Genomic DNA, 22,100 nt, shown 5'->3' on the forward strand with positions numbered 1-22,100 from the left:
GGGCGGCAGGTCTGGGTGGAGCTGAGGACCAAAGGTGGGCATCATGCTTACATTCCCCACACTGTTGTTTAATAAATATTAAGGGGTACCAGGCCGGGGGTATGGGCAGAGGTCATTTCTTCTGGAGCTACTTCCTGCTGTAAAGGGGCAAAGTAGTCAGGAGTCCCTGTTTCATTGCTCAGCCGAGTACCATCCAAGAAGCAGCTGCTTGACAGTGGTTGGTAAAGGTCCTCCTTTTCCATGACAAGCGTTCTCTAAAATTCAAGACAATGGATGAAAAGCAAAATTGCTGTTAGAAGCCCAAGAGAGGAATATGCCATGGAAAGATAGGCCCTTTAGGCTCCATCCTGCTTGCCTGGAAGCACCAAAGAATCCCTGGAGCTGGGGTTTTTAGGGTCTGTGCTGGGCCAGGCAGGGCAGTGTAAGTGATGTCTCTGGTTGCATATAGGAGCAGGGTGGCCTTGACTTGTTCCCAGGTGGTCTCCTGGGCAGGGGATGTTATCCTGTTGAAAGAGACTTTTGGAAAGATCAGGCAAAAAGCTGACATGGTGACAAGGTCAGTTAACATGAATGACAGGAGAGCACACATTGGCCATGAGCCAGAAAAGTTCCATTTGGAGTTTAAGCCCAGTTGCAGCCCAATACAGGGAAGGAGAATAACTGGACTCGGGGGCAAGGAAGGCAGGAAGGGGGTGTCTAGGGTCTTTTGAGTAACTGGGTAGGGGAGAGCATAATGGACTGGTTGGGAGTACCAATAGAGGCTATATAAATACAAATCGCAGGTAACAAAGAAAGACTCTAACTTTCTGTCCAATTAGAAGGTAGTCAGGTCTGGACATTAGGTGGGCAAGCAAAACTGTTTCTCTTGATCTCGCAGCTCTTTTTAAAGGGCGAGCGTAGAGTGACTCCATTTAGGATGTCATCTCCTCTTACTCCTCTCCGTGGTTTTCCATTGTCAGGACTGACTCTGGCCTAGTGGGTAGCTCAGCGTCCAATGCCCAATTGACATTTATGGTTTGGACTCAAGGCCTGGGCACTGTCCCTGAGCACTCCTGCTCAAGGCTAGTGCTCTACCACTTTAGAGTCACAATGCCACTTTCAGCCTTCAGCTGGATACTTAGAGGTTCGAGTCTCGAGCCCTGCCTGCAGCCTGGCTCTGTGCTGAGCTGGGAGATGGAGTTTTAGAGGGATTCTTTGTGCCCAGGATGACTTTGGACTGTGGCAAAAGGAGTCCCCGTATGGGCCACCAATGAAAGGATCCATCCCATCCGTGCCAGGGGACCACACGGGGCGGGCAGGCACAGGAGAAAGATTATTACAAGGTTTATTAGAGGAGCCATATTTCTCCTGGAGAGCAAGCACATGGCAGGGTGTGAGGGGTAGAAAGTGAGGGAGATGGGCGCTCAGGTGGGTCTGGGTGGAGAGAGGGAAGGGCGGCAGGTCTGGGTGGAGCTGAGGACCGAAGGTGGGCATCATGCTTACCTCGTTGTTATAGAGGTGATGTGCAGAGGGGCAACAATGGCATCAGTCGGGTCATGAGTACATTTCCTTCCGTACAGTGTCTTCTGTTCCTCTGTCTCTCCCAGTCCCTCCCTCCCATCTCCACCCGCGAGGTGTAGAGTTCACGTTCACAGTGCCCGTGCCCTCCACACTGCACTTCATCCTTCTCCCTGGAGTTCTGTGCCCCCCCCACAGCCCTTCCGAAGATGAACACTGGAACACACCATATGAAGATGAGGAAGACAGAATCACCAAACACTAAGCACAAAAGAGAAAGGAAGGAAGGAAGGAAGAAAGGGAGGGAGGGAGGGAAGGAGGGAGGGAGGGAGGGAAGGAAAGAGGGAGGGAGGGAGGAAGGAAGGAAGGAAGGAAGGAAGGAAGGAAGGAAGGAAGGAAGGAAGAAAGGGAGGGAGGGAGGGAAGGAGGGAGGGAGGGAGGGAAGGAAAGAGGGAGGGAGGGAGGAAGGAAGGAAGGAAGGAAGGAAGGAAGGAAGGAAGGAACGAGAGAAAAGAAAGGAGGGAGGGAGGGAGGGAGGGAGGGAGGTCGCTCTCTCTCTCTTCCACATGTTGGCGATTTCAGAATGCATATTGTTTTATATAAACGTGAAGAAGCACTTAGTCATTTTGCCTTTGTGTTTCTCTCCTAAGAGCAAGCTCTTCTGGTCTCACTGGTGTGAGTTTTAAACCTCTGGCTTCTGGTGAAGTTGGAAGTCACACTCAGGTTTGGGGTGTAAGTGGAGCTTGAGCAGGTCAGGGTGGGGGTCAGGACGAGGGCTGGGTGGGGAGATGAAATAAGTGGGTGGAGTGGGCAGCTGGGCTTGAAACATTGGCCACTGAGACGTGGAAACAAAGTATCTCCTCTCCAGTAAGAGAATGGGGGTAGGCCAGTCTTTTCCATGCGTTGATTAGGTTACACATGTGGATAGATCGATCATCTTGGGGAATTGTCTTCTGCTGTCTTGTATGAACAAAAAGGTATAAGGTCTGTTTTGGGGGGGTCAGTTGTGGGGCTTGAACTCAGGGCCTGGGTACTGGCCCTGAGACTCTCTGTGCTCAAGGCTAGCACTCTACCACTTTGAGCTACAGCGCCACTTCCAGCTTTTGAGTGGTTACTTGGAGATCAGAGTCTCACAGGGACTTTTCTGCCAGGGCTGGCTTTGAACCACAATCCTCAGATCTCAGCCTCCTGAGTAGCTAGGCCCCCAGCAATAGGTATGGTTTAAAGGCTCAGCTCTAGTGATTCAATATGTTGTGCCCAGATCGCAGGACCCCAACCAAGAAGACCACTGAGAGTCAGACTTTACAGCTATTTTAAGGTTTTATTTAGACTGGCTGCAGCTTGGGCCTCGTCTACACTCCGACACAGCGGAGCCTAGGAGGAGAGCCCCGAGCTAAAGATTTGCAGGGCTTATAAAGGCACACAATCAACCAGGTGTTTGGATTACCACCACGTGTTGCTCTGCTAGACAGAATTTTCTGACCTTAAACAAGCAACAAGTGGCCACTGCCTCAAGACCTTAATCCTTCATATAAATCATACTTAAATATTATTTATGGAAGCCTTTTGCTGTTTCTTCTTTTAAGATGCTCTACTTGGTGCTCAGTTTATTTCTCTTATGGATTTGGGTTTAGGCATTTTGCTCCTTTGGTGGCCCAAGGTGTGTCTGGGAGATGCCCCCCAACACCATTACAGAGATCTCTCCTTTCTCTTCCAGAAAACTTCCATATACAGCCTTACTACTCATATAAGGAGATAAAACCAGAGTTTGAAGAACTCCAGAACCAACATATCTGTATTTCCATCTTCCCAGGAATTCCTGAATCAGTTAAGTATTTTGATCTTCCGTGCTTGTCATTATGCTCTGTGGACACAGCACTTTTTAAATTAAATATATATTTTTTATTTCTGGTGGGGTTTTTTTTTTGCCAGTTCTGAGGCTTGAACTCTGGGCCTGGGTGTTGACCCTGAGCGAAAATATTATGCTCAAGACTAGCACTCCATTATTTGAACCACGCCTCTGCTTCTGGCATGATGCTCAGATCTCAGCCTTCTGAGTAGCTGGGATTACAGGCATCATGGCCTGGCTCACACATGTGTTTTACACTTAGTGAGGGGACACCCCTCTTTCCTGGAAGTTATTCCCACCCTATAGTACAAGCTTCTGAATTCCTTCTTCTGGGACTGTCTGAGGACCCAGACCCTCGTCTATGGGCTGTTGTCCATGTATCTGATCACTGTGCTCGGGAATCTGCTCATCATCCTGGCCATCATCTCTGCCTCCCACCCCCCACCCCCGTCTGCACATGCCCATGTACTTCTTCCTCTCCAACCTGTCCCTGGTGGACGTCTGCATCACCTCCACCACTGTCCCCAAGATGCTGCTCAGCCTCCAGACGCACAGCCGGGCCATCAGCTATGTGGCCCAGATGTACTTCTTGTTGCTCTTTGCAGGGTTAGATGACTTCCTGCTGACTTAGGGCTGTCTTTCTGTGCACACCTGGAGATGCCCCACTTTTTCTGTGAACTTAACCACGTGGTCCACTGCGCCTGTTCTGACACTTTCCTTAACGACGTGGTCATCTATTTGGCAGCGGTGCTGCTGGCCATCGGTCCCCCCGGCCGGCATCCTGTATTCTTATACTAAGATCATGTCTTCCATCCAGGCCATGTCCTCCGCTGGAGGAGGTACCAGGCCTTCACCTGTGCATCTCTCCTCTCCCTGCTCTCCCTGTTTGATGGTGCGTGCACAGGGGTGGACCTCCGCTCTGCTGTCACACACAACTCACACTCGATGCCACGGCCTCCGTGATGTACAGCGTGGTCACCCCCATGCTGAGCCCCTTCATCTGCAGCCTGAGGAACCAAGGTATCGAGCGCGCTCTGGGGAAGGAGATGGTTAAAGTGCAGGTGGGTTATGATTCCAGCGGAGCCCGTGATGGCAGGCCGGGCTGGAATCTTTGGAGTGAGTAACTTTGGTTCTTCGGGGCACACTGTGGAAACAGGACTGGCTACGAGTCCTGTGTGCTTCCCGTGATGCCTGCTCGTTTCACGCTCTCTCCTTGATGTTATTTAACTAACTCGCTTTTCTACCAAACTAATGTGTGGATTCATTCACATCCTACTCCACCCTAAGGTATTTTCCCTGTCTTTCTTCTTAGTGTGTATTGATTGTACAAAATTGTGTGTGTGTGTGTCTGTATTCTGTGTGCCAGTTCTGGTGCTTGAAAACAGGACCTAGGTACTGTCCCTGAGCTTTCTTTACTCAAGGCTTATGCTCTGCCATTTGAGCCACATCCACTTCCTGCTTTTTGGCTGGATAATTGGCTGTGAACCAACATCCTCAGATCTCAGCCTCCTGAGTAGCTCAAATTATAGGTGTGAGCCACCAGCGCTCAACTCCTTCCTGATTAATTTCCAATGGTCCACTGACCGTTCAAAAAAATGTACTTTTAATCTTCATGCATTTGTTTATTTTCTGAAGTTTCTTTTGTCAACAACAATCTGTTTTTTTTTTTTCTTGGTCGGTCATGGGTCTTGAACTCTGGGCCTGGGTGCTGTCCCTCAGCTCTTCAGCTCACGGCGAGCGTTCTACCACTTGAGCCACAGCACCACTTCCCGTTTACTGGTGGTTTATTGGAGATAAGAGTCTCACAGCCTTTCCTTCCCCGGGCGCTTTTGTCTGTTTCAATTCACTGATGAGGATTGGTATTGAAATATTTCATGCTTACTTTCATGTGGAGCTTTTTATCCATTTATATCTTTTTTGAAATTGGATAAACCAAATGTTGATGGATATTTGCAATCATCATAGCTTTTTTTCTTTCTGCATCTCTTTAAATTTTATTTTACTGGGAAGATGCTGTACAGAGGGGTTACATTTACATGAGTAAGATACACAAGATGGCGCGTACCAGAATCAAAGACAGAGATTGCCAGGGATAAACCACTGGAAAAAGAAAAATGAAATAAAGTAAGAAGACAGAACTAGATACAATGAATTGGTGACATTAAGGTTGACAACTAAAAAAAAACAAACACCTGTTGTTTCCATGTCTTAGAGTTCATTTCAATTAGCATGATTTTGTAGGCTCATATGTTCATAGTTCTTGAGCTATTATGATTCTGTCAGGACTAACCTAGGCTTATACTAATTATTGCAAATGAGGGATACCATAGAGCCTATGTTTCTTCGGGCCTGGCTTACTTCACTTAATGTGATTTTTTCCAGGTCTTTCAATTTCCTAACAAATGGGACAGTGTCATTCTTTTTGATAGAAGCATAAAATTCCATTGTGAATATGTACCACATTTTCTTGATCCATTCATCTACTGAGGGGCATCTGGGTTGATTCCATATCTTAGCTATGGTAAATAATGCTGCAATGGGGCCAGGAAGGTGGGTCAGTGGTAGAGTACTTGCTTCACATGTATGAGGCCCTGGGTTTGATTCATCAGCACCACATAAGCAAAAAAAGCCAGAAGTGGTGCTGTGGCTCAAGTGGTAGAGTGCTTGCCTTGAGCTGAAGAGCTGAGGGACAGCACCCAGACCCAGAGTTCAGGCCCCATGACTGGCAAAAAAATAAATAATAATAATAATGCTTCAGTGAACATAGTTGTGCTGGTAGCCTTAATGTGGCCTAGTTCAAGATCATTTGGATAAATGCCCAGGAGTGGGACTACAGAGCTCTGGGTAGATACTTGTCTTAGAATTGTGTTCTGGTGTGTAATTGGATATACCCTCACTCCCAAAAAGGTGAGATAGAGTGAGAACACCCATCCTTGATTGTAAACTCCCAAAGTCTGTGCTACTACAGGGCTCTGGGTAGATACTTGTCTTAGAATTGTGTTCTGGTGTGTAATTGTCTATTCACTCACTCCCAAAAAGGTAAGATAGACTGAAAACACCCATCGTTAATTGTAAACCTCCAAAATCTGTGCAGGGCTCTGGGCTGGTACTCGTGTTCTAGTGAGGAACTGGATTGACTTTCATTCCCAAATGGGTAGAACAAGCCACAGAAAAACAAGAAAAATGTCAAGGAATTTCAACTCCCACCCTGGACAAACAGGCAACAGAGCAGTTAATTTTTTAAAAATCCAGAGGAATCCTCTCAAAATGCTTTACCCACAGCACTGGTAAACATGCTGAATGAAAAACCTGAAGGCCTACATAAAGCTATGTGTGAGCATGATGAGTCTAGCCAAAGATTAATAGAATCCACAAACAGAAAGCTGAACCAATTCCAAAAGAAGGAAAGGGAGTCCAGGGAAAGCATAGCCACTCAACTAAGGGATTTGAGAGTGAACACTGAAAACCAAACCAAGGAGGCAAAGAAATCCATACAAGATCTAAAACAAAGCTTCAACAAAGAAATTGAAGCCATTAAAACTGACCAATTAGAAAGAAGGGAAATTAAAAAAAAATAGAACATCTGGATAGTAGGCTAGACCATGCAGAAGACCATATCTCTGGGATAGAAGATAGCCTAGACATTATAGAGAAAGAACAGACAAGTATTCACAACAAATCCAAACAACAGGATAGATCTACACAGTATATAGAAGACATCGTCATAGCTTTTTATGGGCTTTTTTATTGGGAAGTCATCGCTTCATCTCTTCTGCCAACGAGGGTCTGAATTTTAAATTTTTAGATAGAAACATAGCTATTCCTGCTTGCTTCCAGTTTCTGTATCTTTAAGTTTCTGCATAGGAGGAGGAACATGAGGCTTGTCTTTCTAGGTTAGGTTTATTTCCCTTAACATTTCTCCCCAGCTTTGTCCGTTTTCCTTCAGATGACAAGATTTCATTCATTCTCCACTGCATATATATTCAATGTGATTATTCCACGTGGGATTCTTGTGAAGCTGGCTGCACTAACTGTTGATTTTCAGATATATTTGTGTGTGTGTGTGTGTTTATTTCATTACCTTTGGATACATACTTAGGATTGATCTGTCTGGGTCATGTGGTAGGTCTGATTTTAGATTTTTGGGAATACTGATTTTCATGTTGATTCCCATAGTGGTCAGGCTGATACATATGGAGACCACAGCAATGTTTCTATAACTCTACCTCCCAGCCAGTAGTAGTCATTTTTTAAGCATTTTTGGTAGCCATCCAGACAAATGTGATACTGAAGCTCAATATTGGTTTGATTTTTATTCCCCTACAGGGAATACTGAACAGTTTCTCATCTGTACTGACAGTCTTTGGTGAAGTTTCTACTCAGTTCACTTGCTCATTTATTAGATTATTATTAGATTACTTATTTTTTGCTGCTTATGGGTGGGATGTTTTTAGGTCTTCTTGTGTTCTCAATATTAACTCTGTGTCCAATAGATAAATGGTTTTTCTCCCACTCTCTTACGTTATGACTCTTTTTTTGCCAGTCCTGGGGTTTGAACTCAGGGCCTGGGCACTGTCCCTGAGCTTCTTTTGCTCAAGGCTAGCACTCTGCCACTTGAGCCACAGCACCAGGTCTAGCCTTTTCTGTGGATGTGGTGCTGAAGAATCAAACCCAGGGCCTCATGCATGAGAGGCAAGCACTCTGCCACTGAGCCACCTTCCCAGCCCTGTTCTCTTTGTCATGCAGATTCCTTTTCTGTGCAGTAGCTTTTAAACTTGTTGGAAATCCTACTATTTGCTGTCATTCATATTATGTAATGCTCTGCAGGGCCCACATTGCAGAGTTGTTTTCTCAAGGAAGTCAGTGGCCTGGTGTCAAACTAACACAGTCCACGACCGGCTCCTCCTATCGCTGGGGGTGCTATGTTTGTGTGCTGAGTGTTCTAAGATCTCTTGACTAGACCTGTACTCACTAGTCAAGTTGTGGCATTGACTCTGAGAGTCCATTGGCACCAATGACATTCCCTGCCCAAGGACTCTAGAAATGAATATGAGAAACACCAACCCCTGATGATTTCTGAAAGCCAGAGGTGCACGTGTTTCAGTAAACTGTGATGGTTTACTGCCAGTTACTGCTCTGTTTTGACTGTGGTTTGAGAGTCACCCAATGGCCCGTGTGTCTGTGCCTGTCTGCTTAGGTCACACTTTTGGGAAGCAATGGAGCTTTGATGACGTGAGATCTGGTAGGTAGGCTTTCCCTCTCCCCCGCTTTGCTGGTCCTGGAGCTCGAACTCATGGCCTAGACACTGTCCCTGCACTTTATTTTCTCAAGGCTGGCACTCTACCACATGAGCCACAGCTCCACTTCTGGCTTTCCGGTGGTTCATTGGCAATCAAAGCCTCACAGGCTTTCCTGCCTTGCTTGATGTCAAACCATGATCCTCACAGTTCAGCATCCTGGATTACAGGCATGAACCATGGTGGCCAGCACTGGTAAATAGTCTTTATACCATCTCTTGAAGAGGACTGCGTGAGATAGCGGAATGAGGTGAAGGGCGATAACAGACTGAAGAGAATCCCACCGGCCCCGCTGTAGGATGGGAGCATGCTATTTGCTGATCTTACAAACTCTGCATTGAGCCATAATCCTCCAGATCTCAGCTTCCTAAGCAGCTAGGATTACAGGCATGAGCCACTGCACAGGGTTTGGCTGATGCTTATATTTGCTCTCTGTTCTGAGGTTGGAATCGAGTTTCGTTATTATCTGGTGTTCACATTTATTTCAGATACATTTAAGAAGTAACCATGGTTGAGTTTCCATTCCAGGCAAACAAGAGAAACTAGAAGGTATGTTTACAGAGGATACTTTGAGCCTCTGAAGCACAGGTCCTCATTCCCAGGGCATTATTATGCAAGATACAGGAGATTCTGTGGACCACTCTGCACATGAGCTTTGAAGAGTGTTCAGACCATAACAGACAAAAAGAACATGATAGGGTAAATACATAAGCATTAATATTTGTGACTTTTGTCACTAAAAAGGGAGATATTAGCCAGGCACCTGTGGCTCATGCCTAGTATCCCAGCTATTCAGGAGGCTGAGATCTGAGGATCATGGTTTGAGTGTAGCATTGGCAGGAAAGTCTGTATGATTCTTATCTCTAATTAACCACCAAAAACCTAAAGGGGAGCTGTGGCTCAAGTAGTAGTCTGAACAAAATTGTAGGGAGAGAGTTCAAACCCAGACCCTGAGTTCAAGCCCCAGGACTACCACCAAAATGAAACTTCAATGTATGATGAGAATTTTTTTGGTCAGTCGTGGGGCTTGAACTCTGGGCCTAGGCAATGTCCCTCAGCTCTTCAGCTCAAAGCTACTGCTCTACCACCTGAGACACAGCACCACTTCCAGTTTTCTGGTAGAATTGGAGATAAGAGTCTCACAGACTTTTCTGCACAGGCTGTCTTTGAACTGTGATCTTCAGATCTCAGCCTCCTTGAGTAGCTAGAAAGACAGGCGTGAGCCACCAGCGCCCGCCGAGAGTTTTTGTATATACAAAATTCCCATTGACTTTAAGAGCATATAAAGTCAATAGATTCATGTAAATATGCATGAATTAACTCTAGAATTAATATAGATTTGATAGTAATAATTCCTGCCTACTCTATGCCAAAAGATATAGTAGTAATTACAAAGGAGTTTAAAAAATAAAAAAAGACTCCCTGCTCTTTTCTAGCTCTTTCTCAGCTCTTTCCTTCTCTTCTCTTTCCCAGCTCTCTCTCTTTCCCAGCTCTCTTTCCCAGGCCTTTCCCCACCGCGTGGAGGGCCAAGATGGTCTGGTGCCAGCCAGAACGATGAATAAACCTACCCCTTACCTGAATACCACGTGTGTGGTGCTGTTTTTACTCAGTTACCTCTTTTTAAAAACCTAACGTAAATGGTGTCGTGACTCGGATAAAGGGCTTAAAGTCAAGATAGGTGGGATTCCTCTCTGGTTTTTTTCCTCCTTTTGCTTTTTTGTTTGTTTTTCCCTTTTTGTTCTGAGGAATACCCACAGTTCTGACAGCCTTTTGCGAACCCATCTGTCTGCTGCGGACACAGCACATCGATACCATTACTGGCCTTCACATCCACGTCCACACCACTTCTCTACTCTGGTGAGTGAAACTACTCTCTACAGTTCTCTGTTGCTCAGTCTCTGTCCAGACGTGGCGCCACGCCAGAGAGCTCCTATGGCCTTTAGCTGAAAGGCCGGTCACCTCTGAAGCCGAGGACGCTTGGTTTGGGGGGCTTGGCTACTTCTCTCTAGAGGGCTCTGGGGGAAGTCGGGACGCCGCTTCTGCCTGGTCAGCTCTCCTTCACTCACCAGACTGACTCTCCTACTCATTTAATGGGGTGCTGCGAGTCATGCCTGAGCCGTGAAACCCCTTTGAAATGCCTCCTGCGCTCCCTGAAAAGCCAGAGCGCCTAATTGTATGCCATTCTCAGATGTGCACAGTTTTTGCTACTACAAAGGTAAATGGTCAGAAGTCGGTTTAATTTCAGGCTCTCTTTGCTCTCTCTCTGCCATTCATGTCCAACTTTGTACCCTTCTTTCTACAATTTTTTGGCTTGTGCCCTGAAGAGTGCGACGCAGGCTGGGTCCCAGGGACCCCCCTCTAGCTTCCCTCTCAAAGGCTAGCCAGTGTAGGCTTGATCTATTTGTTCAGGGTTTCTTTGCATTTTTTCAGAAATTTGCCATCTTGAATTCGCCATCTTGGCCACATGGTAGGTTAAGGGTTTGGCCCTATCTGCCCCTTAACCTTCCACCAAGCTTACTACTCCATCCAGCTATTCTAAGGTGCCTTGCTAACAAGTTGCTCTTTTCATAGGCCCTGGTAACTGAGGCCCAACCATGTGCTGTGCTTTGTTAGCAAAGATGTCTAAACATTGTTGTCAAAATTTTAGGTTTTGAGTTTTGTCTTTTTTGTTTTGTGTTGTGTATTCTACTGACTAAATGGTTCTAAAATACTGGGCATATCTGTGCTAAAATTCTCATCATATCTAATGAGTTTTGTCATTTCAGAATATTTGTTGGCAATTCTTGATAAGGACCAGGTAAGCTCTACTTATTCTACTTGATCTCCTTGTTGCTTTAATTGGAAATAAGAAAGGGCTTTTGTGGCAAAGATTTCAGTTCAAAGCCAGCCTGGGATGAAAAATCCCTAAGACTCCATCTCCCAGCTAAACTCTGCAAGTGGTACTGTAACTCAAAGTGGTTCAGTGCTAGCCTTGAGCAGAAGTGCTCAGGGACAATGCCCAGGCCTTGAGTTCAAACCTCCTTGAATACCAACTGGTACAAGTCATACCAGCAATGAACACCTAGACTCAGCCAGTCTGGGGAACAAAGGAACATGGAGAGGAGTAAGAGGAGACGTCACATCAGCTACTTTGTGCCTGCCCTTTCAAAATTAACCAGAGCCGGGAGGTCAGTAGAAGTAAGAAGCCTGCCCATCCAATTCTATACCTGTCTACCTATTAACTGAACAGGAATTTATATTCTTGCCTTTGTCACCTGATTTCTCTACCTAGTCACCAAATGTCAGAAGTAGTTAGGGACATTTCTGCTAACATTTTCAGCCCCAAGTCCTTCCTCTTGCCATTAATTTGCTCTCTAGTATTTTTTTTCCAGCCCCTCAATGCTCATGAGATTTCTCCAGACTTCATCTAAGGACCCACGCCACCAAGGGACAGCTGCCTTCTCTGGGAAGGGACCAAATTCCAGCCTTTTACCCCTATTGCCAATGCCTCTTGTCAGCAGGAAGTAGCCAGAGAGAATCCCCACCCTATTTCATGATTATTAAAAGGCTGGAATGTAAGGTCTGCTCCTGGATGGATAGCAGACTCCACCTCGCAGCGAGTACCTGCGTTACCTAGGCAACCGTGACACCTGGAAGAGGGCACATCTGCATCTGCTGAGGTCACATCTGAATTTGATGTGGCCACACCTTTCTCCGCCCACACCCTAGATAAGGCCTAGCCCAGGCCCAGACACACGCTCTCTGCTCTCTCTGCTCTTTTCTAGCTCTTTTCTAGCTCTCTCAGCTCTTTCCTTCTCAGCTCTTTCACAGCTCTCTCTCTCTCTCTCTCTCCCAGCTCTTTCCCAGTTCTTTCCCCACCGTGTGGATGACCAAGATGGCCTGGTGCCAGCCAGAACGATGAATAAACCTACACCTTACCTGACAAAAAAAATCAAAAAAGAGCCGGGCATTGGTGGCTCATGCCTGTCATCCTAGCTACTCAGGAGCTGAGATCTGAGAATCACAGTTCAAAGCCAGCCCGGGCAGGAAAGTCCATGAGACTCTTATCTCCAATAAACCACTCAGAAAACTGGAAGTGGTACTGTGGCTCAAGTGACAGAGCACTAGCCTTGACCTGAAGAGCTGAGGGACAGCGCCCAGGACCAGAGTTCAAGCCCCACGCAACCAAAAATAAATAAATAAAGGAAATAGTGTATTTGTGAGTGTAGCAAACTCCCTTGACCAACTGTAAATCTACTGGCTTGGTGCATTCTGTAATAATGGAGTAAAACTTTATGAGGTTATGAATGGAAAACTGAAAATTGTGGTCTTAGAGTTCCTTCTTTAATAAGACTATACCCATGTGTACAGTTGCCAAATGCAATTAATTCCACAGCCCTGCCATAACTCATCACGACATCAAATAAATAGGAATGTGGAATGGGCTTGCAATAAATATGGCATAAAGCACGAGAGAAAAGGACAAGAAAATGGAGTAATGAAGTTGCTTAAATTAAACCAGGTGGAAGGAATCCACCCTCCAGAGGATGAAGAGGAAAAGCAAGTTCTACCTCATGGAATGCTTAAAGAAGTGCAGCTGACCCAGCTGTAGTGGCATATGCCCATAATCCCAGCTCTCTGGGGGCTGAGGCCGGCAGGGTCACAAGCTGGAGTCCAACCAGGGTGAGTTCTGTGCTTTATAGTGAGTAGCTTTTTGGAAAAGAAAGTAAGGGAGGGAGGGAGAAAGAAAGGGAGAGAAGGAGGGATACAGAGAGAGAAAGGGAGGGAGGGAGGGAGAGAAGAGGGAGGGAGAGAAGGAGAGGAGGGAAGGAGGGAGAAAAGGAGGGAGGGAGGAAGGAAGGAAGGAAGGAAGGAAGGAAGGGGGAGAGAGGGAGGGAGGGAAGGAAAGAAGGGAGAAAAGGGAGTGAGAGAGGGAGGGAGAGAGGGAGAGGGGGAGGAGGAGGAAAGTGGGGAGGCGAGGAGGAGTATTTAATGTTTGATTCAGTGCTGTGGAGCCCATGAACACAGGCATGCCATGAAAACTTGCTCTCATGGATTTCCTCTGAAGAGCTTCCTCAGAGCCCCCATGAGGTCCTTGTTCCTCAGGCTGTAGATGAAGGGGTTCAGCATGGGGGTGACCACGCTGTACATCACCGAGGCCGTGGCACTCGAGTGTGAGTTCTGTGTGGCTGAAGAACTGAAATACACCCCTAAGCACGTGCCGTAGAATAGACACACCACGGAGAGATGAGACGCGCAGGTGGAAAAGGCTTTGTACTTCCCCTGCACGGAAGAGATTTTCCGGATGGAGGATCCAATCTTACAGTAAGAGTAGAGGATGCCTGCCAGGGGCCCACAGAACAAGAACCCCGCTGCAAAGAACATGACCAGGTTATTGGGCATGGTGTCTGAACAGGCCAGCTGGACCACTTGATTAAGCTCACAGAAGAAGTGGGGGATTTCCAAGTCTGTACAGAAGGAGAGCCTCAATACCATCAAGCTCTGTAACAAGGAATTCAGGGCACTCGTGATCCAGGACCCCAAGAGTAGCAACCCACAGAGCCGGGGATTCATGACAACTGTGTAGTGTAAGGGGTGACAGATAGCCACGAAGCGGTCATAGGCCATCACGGTCAGGAGGAAATTGTCCAAAACCCCAAAGAGTATGAAAAAGTATATCTGCATGATGCAGCCTTCATACGCTATCGCCTGGCTGTGGGTCTGGATGTTCACCAGCATCTTGGGGACGGTGGTGGAGGTGAAGCCGATGTCCACCAGGGACAGGTTGGAGAGGAAGAAGTACATGGGCGTGTGCAGACGGGGGTCAGAGATGGCTGCCAGGATGATGAGCAGATTGCCGAGCACGGTGATCAGATACATGGCCAGGAAGAGGCCAAAGAGGATGGGCTGCCATCTGGCGTCCTGTGAGACTCCCAGAAGAAGAAATTCTGAGATATATGTGTGATTCTTCAGCTCCATGTAGTTTATATACCTGAAACAGACAGACACAGACAGACGGAGACAGAGAGACAGAGATGGGGACAGGAGGAACCAGAGGCAGAGAAAACAGAACAAAGTCAGCACAAACCTCACCTGAAAGAAGCGCTTTCATGGATTCCACAGTAAGAAGCAGGTGGCTGTTTTGTGAATGAATCTGCTCCCTGACGATCGCTGGTTTGGATCTTCAGTATCAACGCTCAGCCCTTCCTCAACAGGACCTATATCAAAGATATGAATCGACGGCGTCTGTGGAACACACTGGCACCGTCCGGAACATGATTTATCAGAACTCACACTCAAATGTCCCTGATACCTAATGAGCAAGAATGAAAACGCACAAACTAAAAATACACGTGGACGAACATAGAATTACAGAACTGCGAGACTGTCACAGCATATCATGGTGGAAGGAAGGAGATAAGGAGGATACAAGACATGGGGAATGTCTGTGTGGGGTGCGAGTTCAGATGAAAATAACCTGACGGTGACCAGTGGACCCCCCCCCATTGAGGGACTCACAAAGTCACCTGCAGCAATGTGAGCCTGGCAGCAGGAACGGCCAGTGCAAAGGCCCTGAGGAAAGTGCTTCTTTTTGATATTCACAATCAGTCACATGACAAGGCCATTGGCTAAGGAGTAAGGAGAGCCGGCCTCACAGAATAATGAAGGAGAAGGCCTTATTCAACTATGTCAGCAAGACAAACAGATGCTCCCTGACCAGACATTGTTCCCTTTTGTTGTTGTTATTAAGTTAGTTCCTAAGGTTGGGAGAGATAAGAGACAAGGGAAGGGGTGTCATGGATCAAGATGCATTGACTTGGGCTGGGAAGGTGGCTCAGGGGTAGAGTGCTTGCCTCGCATGCCTGAGACCCAGGGTTCGATTCCTCAGCACTACATAAGCAGAAAAAGCCAGAAGAGGTTCTGTGGTTCAACTGGTAGAGTGCTAGCCTTGAACTGAAGAGCTGAGGGACAGCGCCCAGGCCCAGAGTTCAGGCCCCACCAGCAACAACAACAACAAAGATGCATTGACTCATATATGGATATGGTGAATTAAAACTGAAGTACTTTACCTTTAAATAGTTGTACAACTAAAGATAATTTTTTGTAATTCAGAAAAGTGAGTCCAGATCTCAAAGGCAAAGGTACTGGGACAGTAAAGTATCGCTAGAGTTTACTAAACAAGGGGAATTTAGTTAAGCTTGGAAAAATGATCTTGCCTTTTGCTCACCTTTGCAACTTTACTCCTGAACTACTGGTATCTCTGACTCAGGCAATGTGAAAATAGATAAGGAAAAAAATGAATTGAGGGGCTGGGAAGGTGGCTCAGTGGTAGAGCGCTTGCCTTGCATGCCTGAGGCCCTGAGTTTGATTCCTCAGCACCACATAAGCAAAAAGAAAAAAGCCGCAAGTGGCGCTGTGGCTCAAGTGGTAGAGTGCTAGCCTTGAGCTGAAGAGCTGAGGGACAGCGCCCAGGCCCAGAGTTCAGGCCCACGACCGGACCCCCCCCCAAAAAAAAAGAATTGAAATGCATCCTGAGCTCAAAGGCAAAATATTGTGTGATTTTGTTCATAGATGGAATCTATATCAACCATTACTACCATCCTTACCACCACCAGCATCATCATGATACATGGATGTTAAATGGGCACTGTTGAAGGGAAGGACCGATAGATCTCCTCTTCCAATATCTCCTCTTCCCAGAAGAGATAACAAGGAGTAGGTCTGGCAGGAGGTAAATATTATCAAAGCAAATTATCACTCCCTTATCTGGGAATAGCATAACAAAAGTCACTACAAACTATGAAAAAGAATGGATGAGGAAAAGGGAAGACTAAAAGTAGTGTAGGCAAGGTTTGACCAAGGTTTATTGTATTTGCACATGTAAATATCACAGTGAAACCCTTTTGTACAATTGCTTTGTGCCAGTAAAAATTGAACCAGTCTGAAAAGCAGTGGCTCATACCGGTAATTCTAACTTTCCAAGAGACTGAGGTCTGAGGATTGAAGTTCAAAGCCAGCCAGGACAGAAAATCCTTTAAGATTCTAAGCTTCAACTTAAAAAAGCAAGAAGTTGAGCTGCGGCTCAAATAGTAGACTGCCAGTGTGGAGTAAGAAAGGCTAAGCACCCAGGCCCTGAGTTCAAGCCTCAGGACCAGTGCAAAAAAAAAAAAATTAACAAAACTAATGTAACCCTACTTAGTGATTTCTTTTGCCTTTTATTCTGAACCGCACATTTTGTGTCACCATTTGGAATATATGGAGCTGATTGTCCTTTCTCTAAAAGTCATTTTTACCTTCAAAAACTACATGCTCATGTATGCACACACAAACACATACACACACACACACACACACACACATATGAGGGTCTAATGTGTTCATTTCACTGTCCTGTTCACTCACATTCACCCTATTAAAGTAAGCAGATGCCACAAAACCTATGTCAAATAATCTTTCTCTGGAGCGATAAGGTTTTCCTCATTTGTAATAATTAGAATATGCCTAGAAATCTACAAGCAAACCCAATGTATGGTAAAAGACAAAAACATTACATTTGGACATGGTAAATTAAACAGCACTCTAAACATCCACACAATGAGAACAAGGGAGGATATTCTTAGGAGAGGATCACAAGGGCTCAATAGCTTTGTGTATATGATCATATAAAATGAAGTTTATTGAAATGAATTCCAAGAAATGGAAACAAGAAGTTTTTTATTTGTGGTGGTTCTTTTTTTCCCCTTGTTTTTTTCCCTTTCGTTGCTTGTTTGGATTTCTGTACCTTTTGTCCTGTACGTATGTTTATCTGATTTGGTGAGGAGAAGAGGAAATACAGAAATGGTGGGACAAAGAGTGAACTCATTCAGCAGTGATAGTCATGAAACACTACATTGGAAACAAACTATACAACTTGGGGGGAAGGGGCAGAAAGGAAAAGCCTGGAGAAAATGTGGGAGAGGTAACACTGTTCAAAAAGAAATGTATTCAATACCTGACTTATGTAATTGTAACCCCTCTTTACATCACCTTTACAATAAAAAAAATATTTAAAATAGGAAGTGTCAGCCAGCGTTCTAATATTTAAATATCTCACACACATTTAAAGTTGGTGTTCCATCTTTGCTGTGACCGCTTTCAACCTGGGTTTGAAAACATCGAAAAGATCTGCTCAACACAGAGAGAAAGCAACAACATTAAATGCCCCTAAGGGATTAAAAAGTTCTAACAAGATCAATTAGTCCCAGAGAGACTGGAAGGAAGGAAGGAAGAAAAAAGTTCCTGATCCTGGCAGCATTCCAAGTCCAAGACTAACCCTTTGAGAACAAATAAAAATAATGAACTATCAGGAATAAATCCCTCAAGATACCTAAGTAATATCATTTTGTGGGTGCTAACACATTGATTATACTTCATATGAAAAAAATAGCAAAATGGAGAGAATAAGCTGAAAATTCTAAAAAGATACCAAAGAAAATAAATCATAAGGCAATCTGGGACATATTTATGTGAAATATTAGAGGATATGTTCCCTGGGCTATTTAATATTGATTTGACTAACTGGCTTTTTTTAACGCATACATTTGGTACATAGTGATTGCACAGATTATAATTAAACTCAGAATTAAACAGAGTACAGTTGTGAGAAAACTACAGACATACTTCATGGAGGTGAAAAAATCATTGTGATTTAGGTAAAGACAAAAAAATCCATTAGAATATTAGTGTATCATTTGCAAAGAAATGGAAGGAACTGAAATAAATTATATTAAGTGAAATAAGTCAGGTTCAGAGGCACAAAAGTTGCATGTTTTCCCTTATATGTGGAAGCTAGAATTAGTTTATAAAAATAGGGCTGGGCAAGAGCAGAGAGACAAATGGCACATGGTCTCCCGATAAATGGATGTTAAAACCAAAATGTAAGGAGATATGGCAAAGTAACCAAGACTCAAGAAACAAAGGACCTCCACTCATCTGGTCAAATCATTACTAAATGACCCCATGCTGTTGACCACAAATATAGTATATATGTACACATTGGAGGGAAACTAAGAGGAGAACACAGAAACAGGGGAAAATATACAACAGCGGGACCCATCAGCTGCACTGGACATTGACCAAAATGAACTAAGTAACTCAATGGCAGGGATGGGAGGGAGGGAACAAGTGGGAAAGAGGGAACAGCTGATGCTATGCAAAACAAAAGAAATGTACATATCACCCAATGTGGAAGAAATAACTGTATTGTCAAAGCTCATAGAACTCATAAACTTTATAGACCACAATAAAGACAATTTGTCTCATGCTGGGGAATAAAAGCTCAGGGACAGCATGCAGGCCATGAGTTCAAGCCCCAGCACTGGAAAAAACAAAGCTAAAATAAGGGAAAATAAAACTGGAAACAATCCTAAATGTCCAACAATGGAAGAGGACTGGTTTAGTAAGTTATGGTGTAAAATCATTTAAAGTGTTTCATATATACTTATCATATATTAATAAAATTATACATGTGTTAACAAAAAATAGGGCTAAGAAGGTGGCTCAGTGGTAGAGTGCTTGCCTTGCATGCATGAGGCCCTGGGTTTGATTCCTCAGCACCACATAAAGCAGTAAAAGCCGGAAGTGACACTGTGGCTCAAATGGTAGAGCACTTGCCTTGAGCTGAAGAGCTGAGGAACAGTGCCCAGGCCCAGAGTTCAGGCCCCACAACCAACAACAATAACAACAACAATATATGTATATACATATATATATATATGCATATGTTGGGTAGTATGCAAGTGCAAACAAACATATTAACTGAAATACAATAGATTGGAAGGAGAACTCAATTAGTGGAATTCCTTGGAAAGTCAAAGTTCACCAAAATAAACACCAGGAAATGGGTACTTGTAAGAGGTGGGTGGGGTCAAGGGGAGATGGGTAGATGAATAAACACTAGAAGGAGGAGAATGAAGTCATGTATATTCTAGAAAATTAAGAAATGTGAGGGAAGGTGGGTATTGGGAGGGGTTGGAAGAGATGACAAAATGCAATGTACTCATAAACTACTTTGTGCAATGCCAACTCCTTTGTACAACTAATTAAAGATAATTTAAAAAATACCTCTGATGAGAGAAATATTTCACTGATTTAAATCTAAATCTTTCAATGGCCAAAACTGTAACTGTAATTGTAGAGTAATCTCTAAGTGATGTTAAAATGTTGACATGGGCATAGCATACTCAGAAGTATATCAAAAAAAATGTTTCTCCATCTCAGAAATAAGCTAAATCCATCCCAGTGACTACAAACAAGGCCACACTAAAGCTAGCAGCACAACCATGTTCACTGCAGCATTATTTACCATAGGTAAGATATGGAACCAACCCAGATGCCCCTCAGTAGATGAATGCATCAAGAAAATGTGGTATACATACACAATGGAGTTCTACACTTCCATCAGAAAGAATGATATTGTCCCATCATAAGGAAATGGAAAGATCTGGGGAAAAAATTATATTAAGTGAAGCAAAGAATGTAGGTTGCATGGTTTCCCTCATTTGTAATAACTAGAAGATGTCCATGATATTCTTAGTAGAGGTCCGCAGTAGCCCAATCATGAAGTACATATAACCGTATATAATGAAGTACATCAAAATGAACTCCAACAATTGTGGGGGGGAAGAAAGGAAAAGAGAGAGAGAGAGAGAGAGGGAGGGAGGGAGGGAGGGAGGAAGGAAGGAAGGAAGGAAGGAAGGGAGAGAAAGAAAGAAAGAGAAATAGAAGCCATCAGTTCACTGCATGTCTATCCTCTGTTCCTCTTTTCCTGCTAATTCACTACAAAAGACATAAAACGAACATGCTAATTGTATTGAACTATCTTTGAGCTCTCCATTTGTCTTCTAACTGGGCTTCTATCATCACTTTCCGGTCAAGAACCATGCTGTATGGCTGAGTTCAGTGCCGCCCACTTCCCCTCCTGACGGCTGAAATCAAACACATGGATGAATTCCAACAAGCAAGCAAGCAGTCCTTTCAAGTGTGAACAGGGCTGCGTTGACTCGCAGGTGACCTTAGGTAAGGGTCCTTGTGTCTCATGTCTAAGAAGGTCTCTGTTGGTTTCTCAAACTCACCTGGGTGGATTTCCTGAACGACAGGATTTTCTATGTGGAAAAACAGTGCTCCTCCTTGGCAGTTGATAATGGAGATTGCGGCGATGTAGACAAACAGGACAGCAAAATGGGGTCAAGCATCCATCCCCAGGCAGATGAGCGCTCCAAGGTGAACCACCATATCCCATCCAGACAAAGGCTGCCAGCACCCAGTGCTATAGAAGGTCTTCACTCAGTCGGTGTCATCACCAGACACATTCCTCTCTTGTTTATCCAGTTTTGGCTGTATCACTGTCCTACAGGATCCTGTGCCACGTGGAAGGCAATTTTCCTGCTGATTCCCAAGACACCAGCTTCACCGTTCCACGAATCAGTCATTATTGCCTCTTCTCCATGGAAAGTTCTCGCTTAGAGACGGAACCTCTGATAGCTGCATCCCAACCTTTAATCATTTTTATTGTATTGTAAAAGTGGGGTACACAAGGGCTACAGCTGGGTAAGTCAGGTAATGAGCACATTCCTTTTTAAATGATGTCTCCCCCTCCCACATTTTCTTCCACTTTTACCCCTGCTGACCCCTCTCACCCCCAAGTTCTACAGCTCATTTCCAGCACGGTGTCTGGTGAGTATTGCTGCTGTATTGGTTCACACTTTGTCCCACCCTTACTGTGACCCCCTTCCCTTCCCCAAATCAGATAAACTTATATACAATACAAAGTGTACCCAAAAAAGCAGAAACAGCTATAAAGGGGGGAAATGGAAGAAAAAGAGGAACCCTAAACAGTACAATAAAAAAAAAACCTCTTGTGGGATGGGAAGGTGGCTCAGTGGTAGAGTGCTTGCCTCACATGCATGAAGCCCTGGGTTCGATTCCTCAGCACCACATAAGCAGAAAAGAAAGCCAGAAGTGGTGCTGTGGCTCAAGTGGTGGAGCGCTCTCCTTGAGCTGAAGAGCTGAGGGACAGCGCCCAGGCCCAGAGTTCAAGCCCCACGACTTACAAAAAAAAAATGCATTTACAAAAACCTCTTGTTTCGATTTCTTAGAGTTCATTTTGTATGATCATCTGCACAGAGCTACTGAGCCCTCCTGATCCTCTCCTAAGAATATCCTCCTTTGGTTTCACTGTATGAAAGCTGTGGCTGTCCATGAATGAAAAGTTTTACAAAATGTGAGTCCATCAATACGATACATTGCCACACAACATTGGGGTTATTTTTGTTGTGTATACAAAGCCTTTCTGGAATTCTGTAAACCAAAGGAGAGAGAAAAATCTGCAAAAATATGTATGTATATATATGTGTGTGTGTGTGTGTATAGATAGATAGATAGATAGATAGATAGATAGATAGATAGATAGATAGATAGATAGATATGGTCAGAACAAC

The 22,100-nt window shown here is 44.7% G+C and overlaps 1 protein-coding gene and 1 pseudogene across 1 annotated transcript; one reads left to right on the top strand and one right to left on the bottom strand.

The window, feature by feature from the left end:
* Nucleotides 1-3,591: 3,591 nt before the first annotated feature.
* LOC105999205 lies at nucleotides 3,592-4,470 on the top strand (annotated as a pseudogene).
* A 9,201-nt stretch (nucleotides 4,471-13,671) lies between these two features.
* On the bottom strand, nucleotides 13,672-14,601 carry LOC105999206 (olfactory receptor 19-like). Its single transcript, XM_013034168.1, has one exon. The coding sequence runs from the start codon at nucleotides 14,599-14,601 to the stop codon at nucleotides 13,672-13,674; it is 930 nt and encodes a 309-aa protein (XP_012889622.1).
* Between the last annotated feature and the right edge of the window lie 7,499 nt (nucleotides 14,602-22,100).

The sequence above is a fragment of the Dipodomys ordii genome, unplaced genomic scaffold (genome assembly GCF_000151885.1).
Source record: "Dipodomys ordii isolate 6190 unplaced genomic scaffold, Dord_2.0 Scaffold184, whole genome shotgun sequence".
In the NCBI taxonomy this organism is placed as follows: Eukaryota; Metazoa; Chordata; class Mammalia; order Rodentia; family Heteromyidae; genus Dipodomys; species Dipodomys ordii.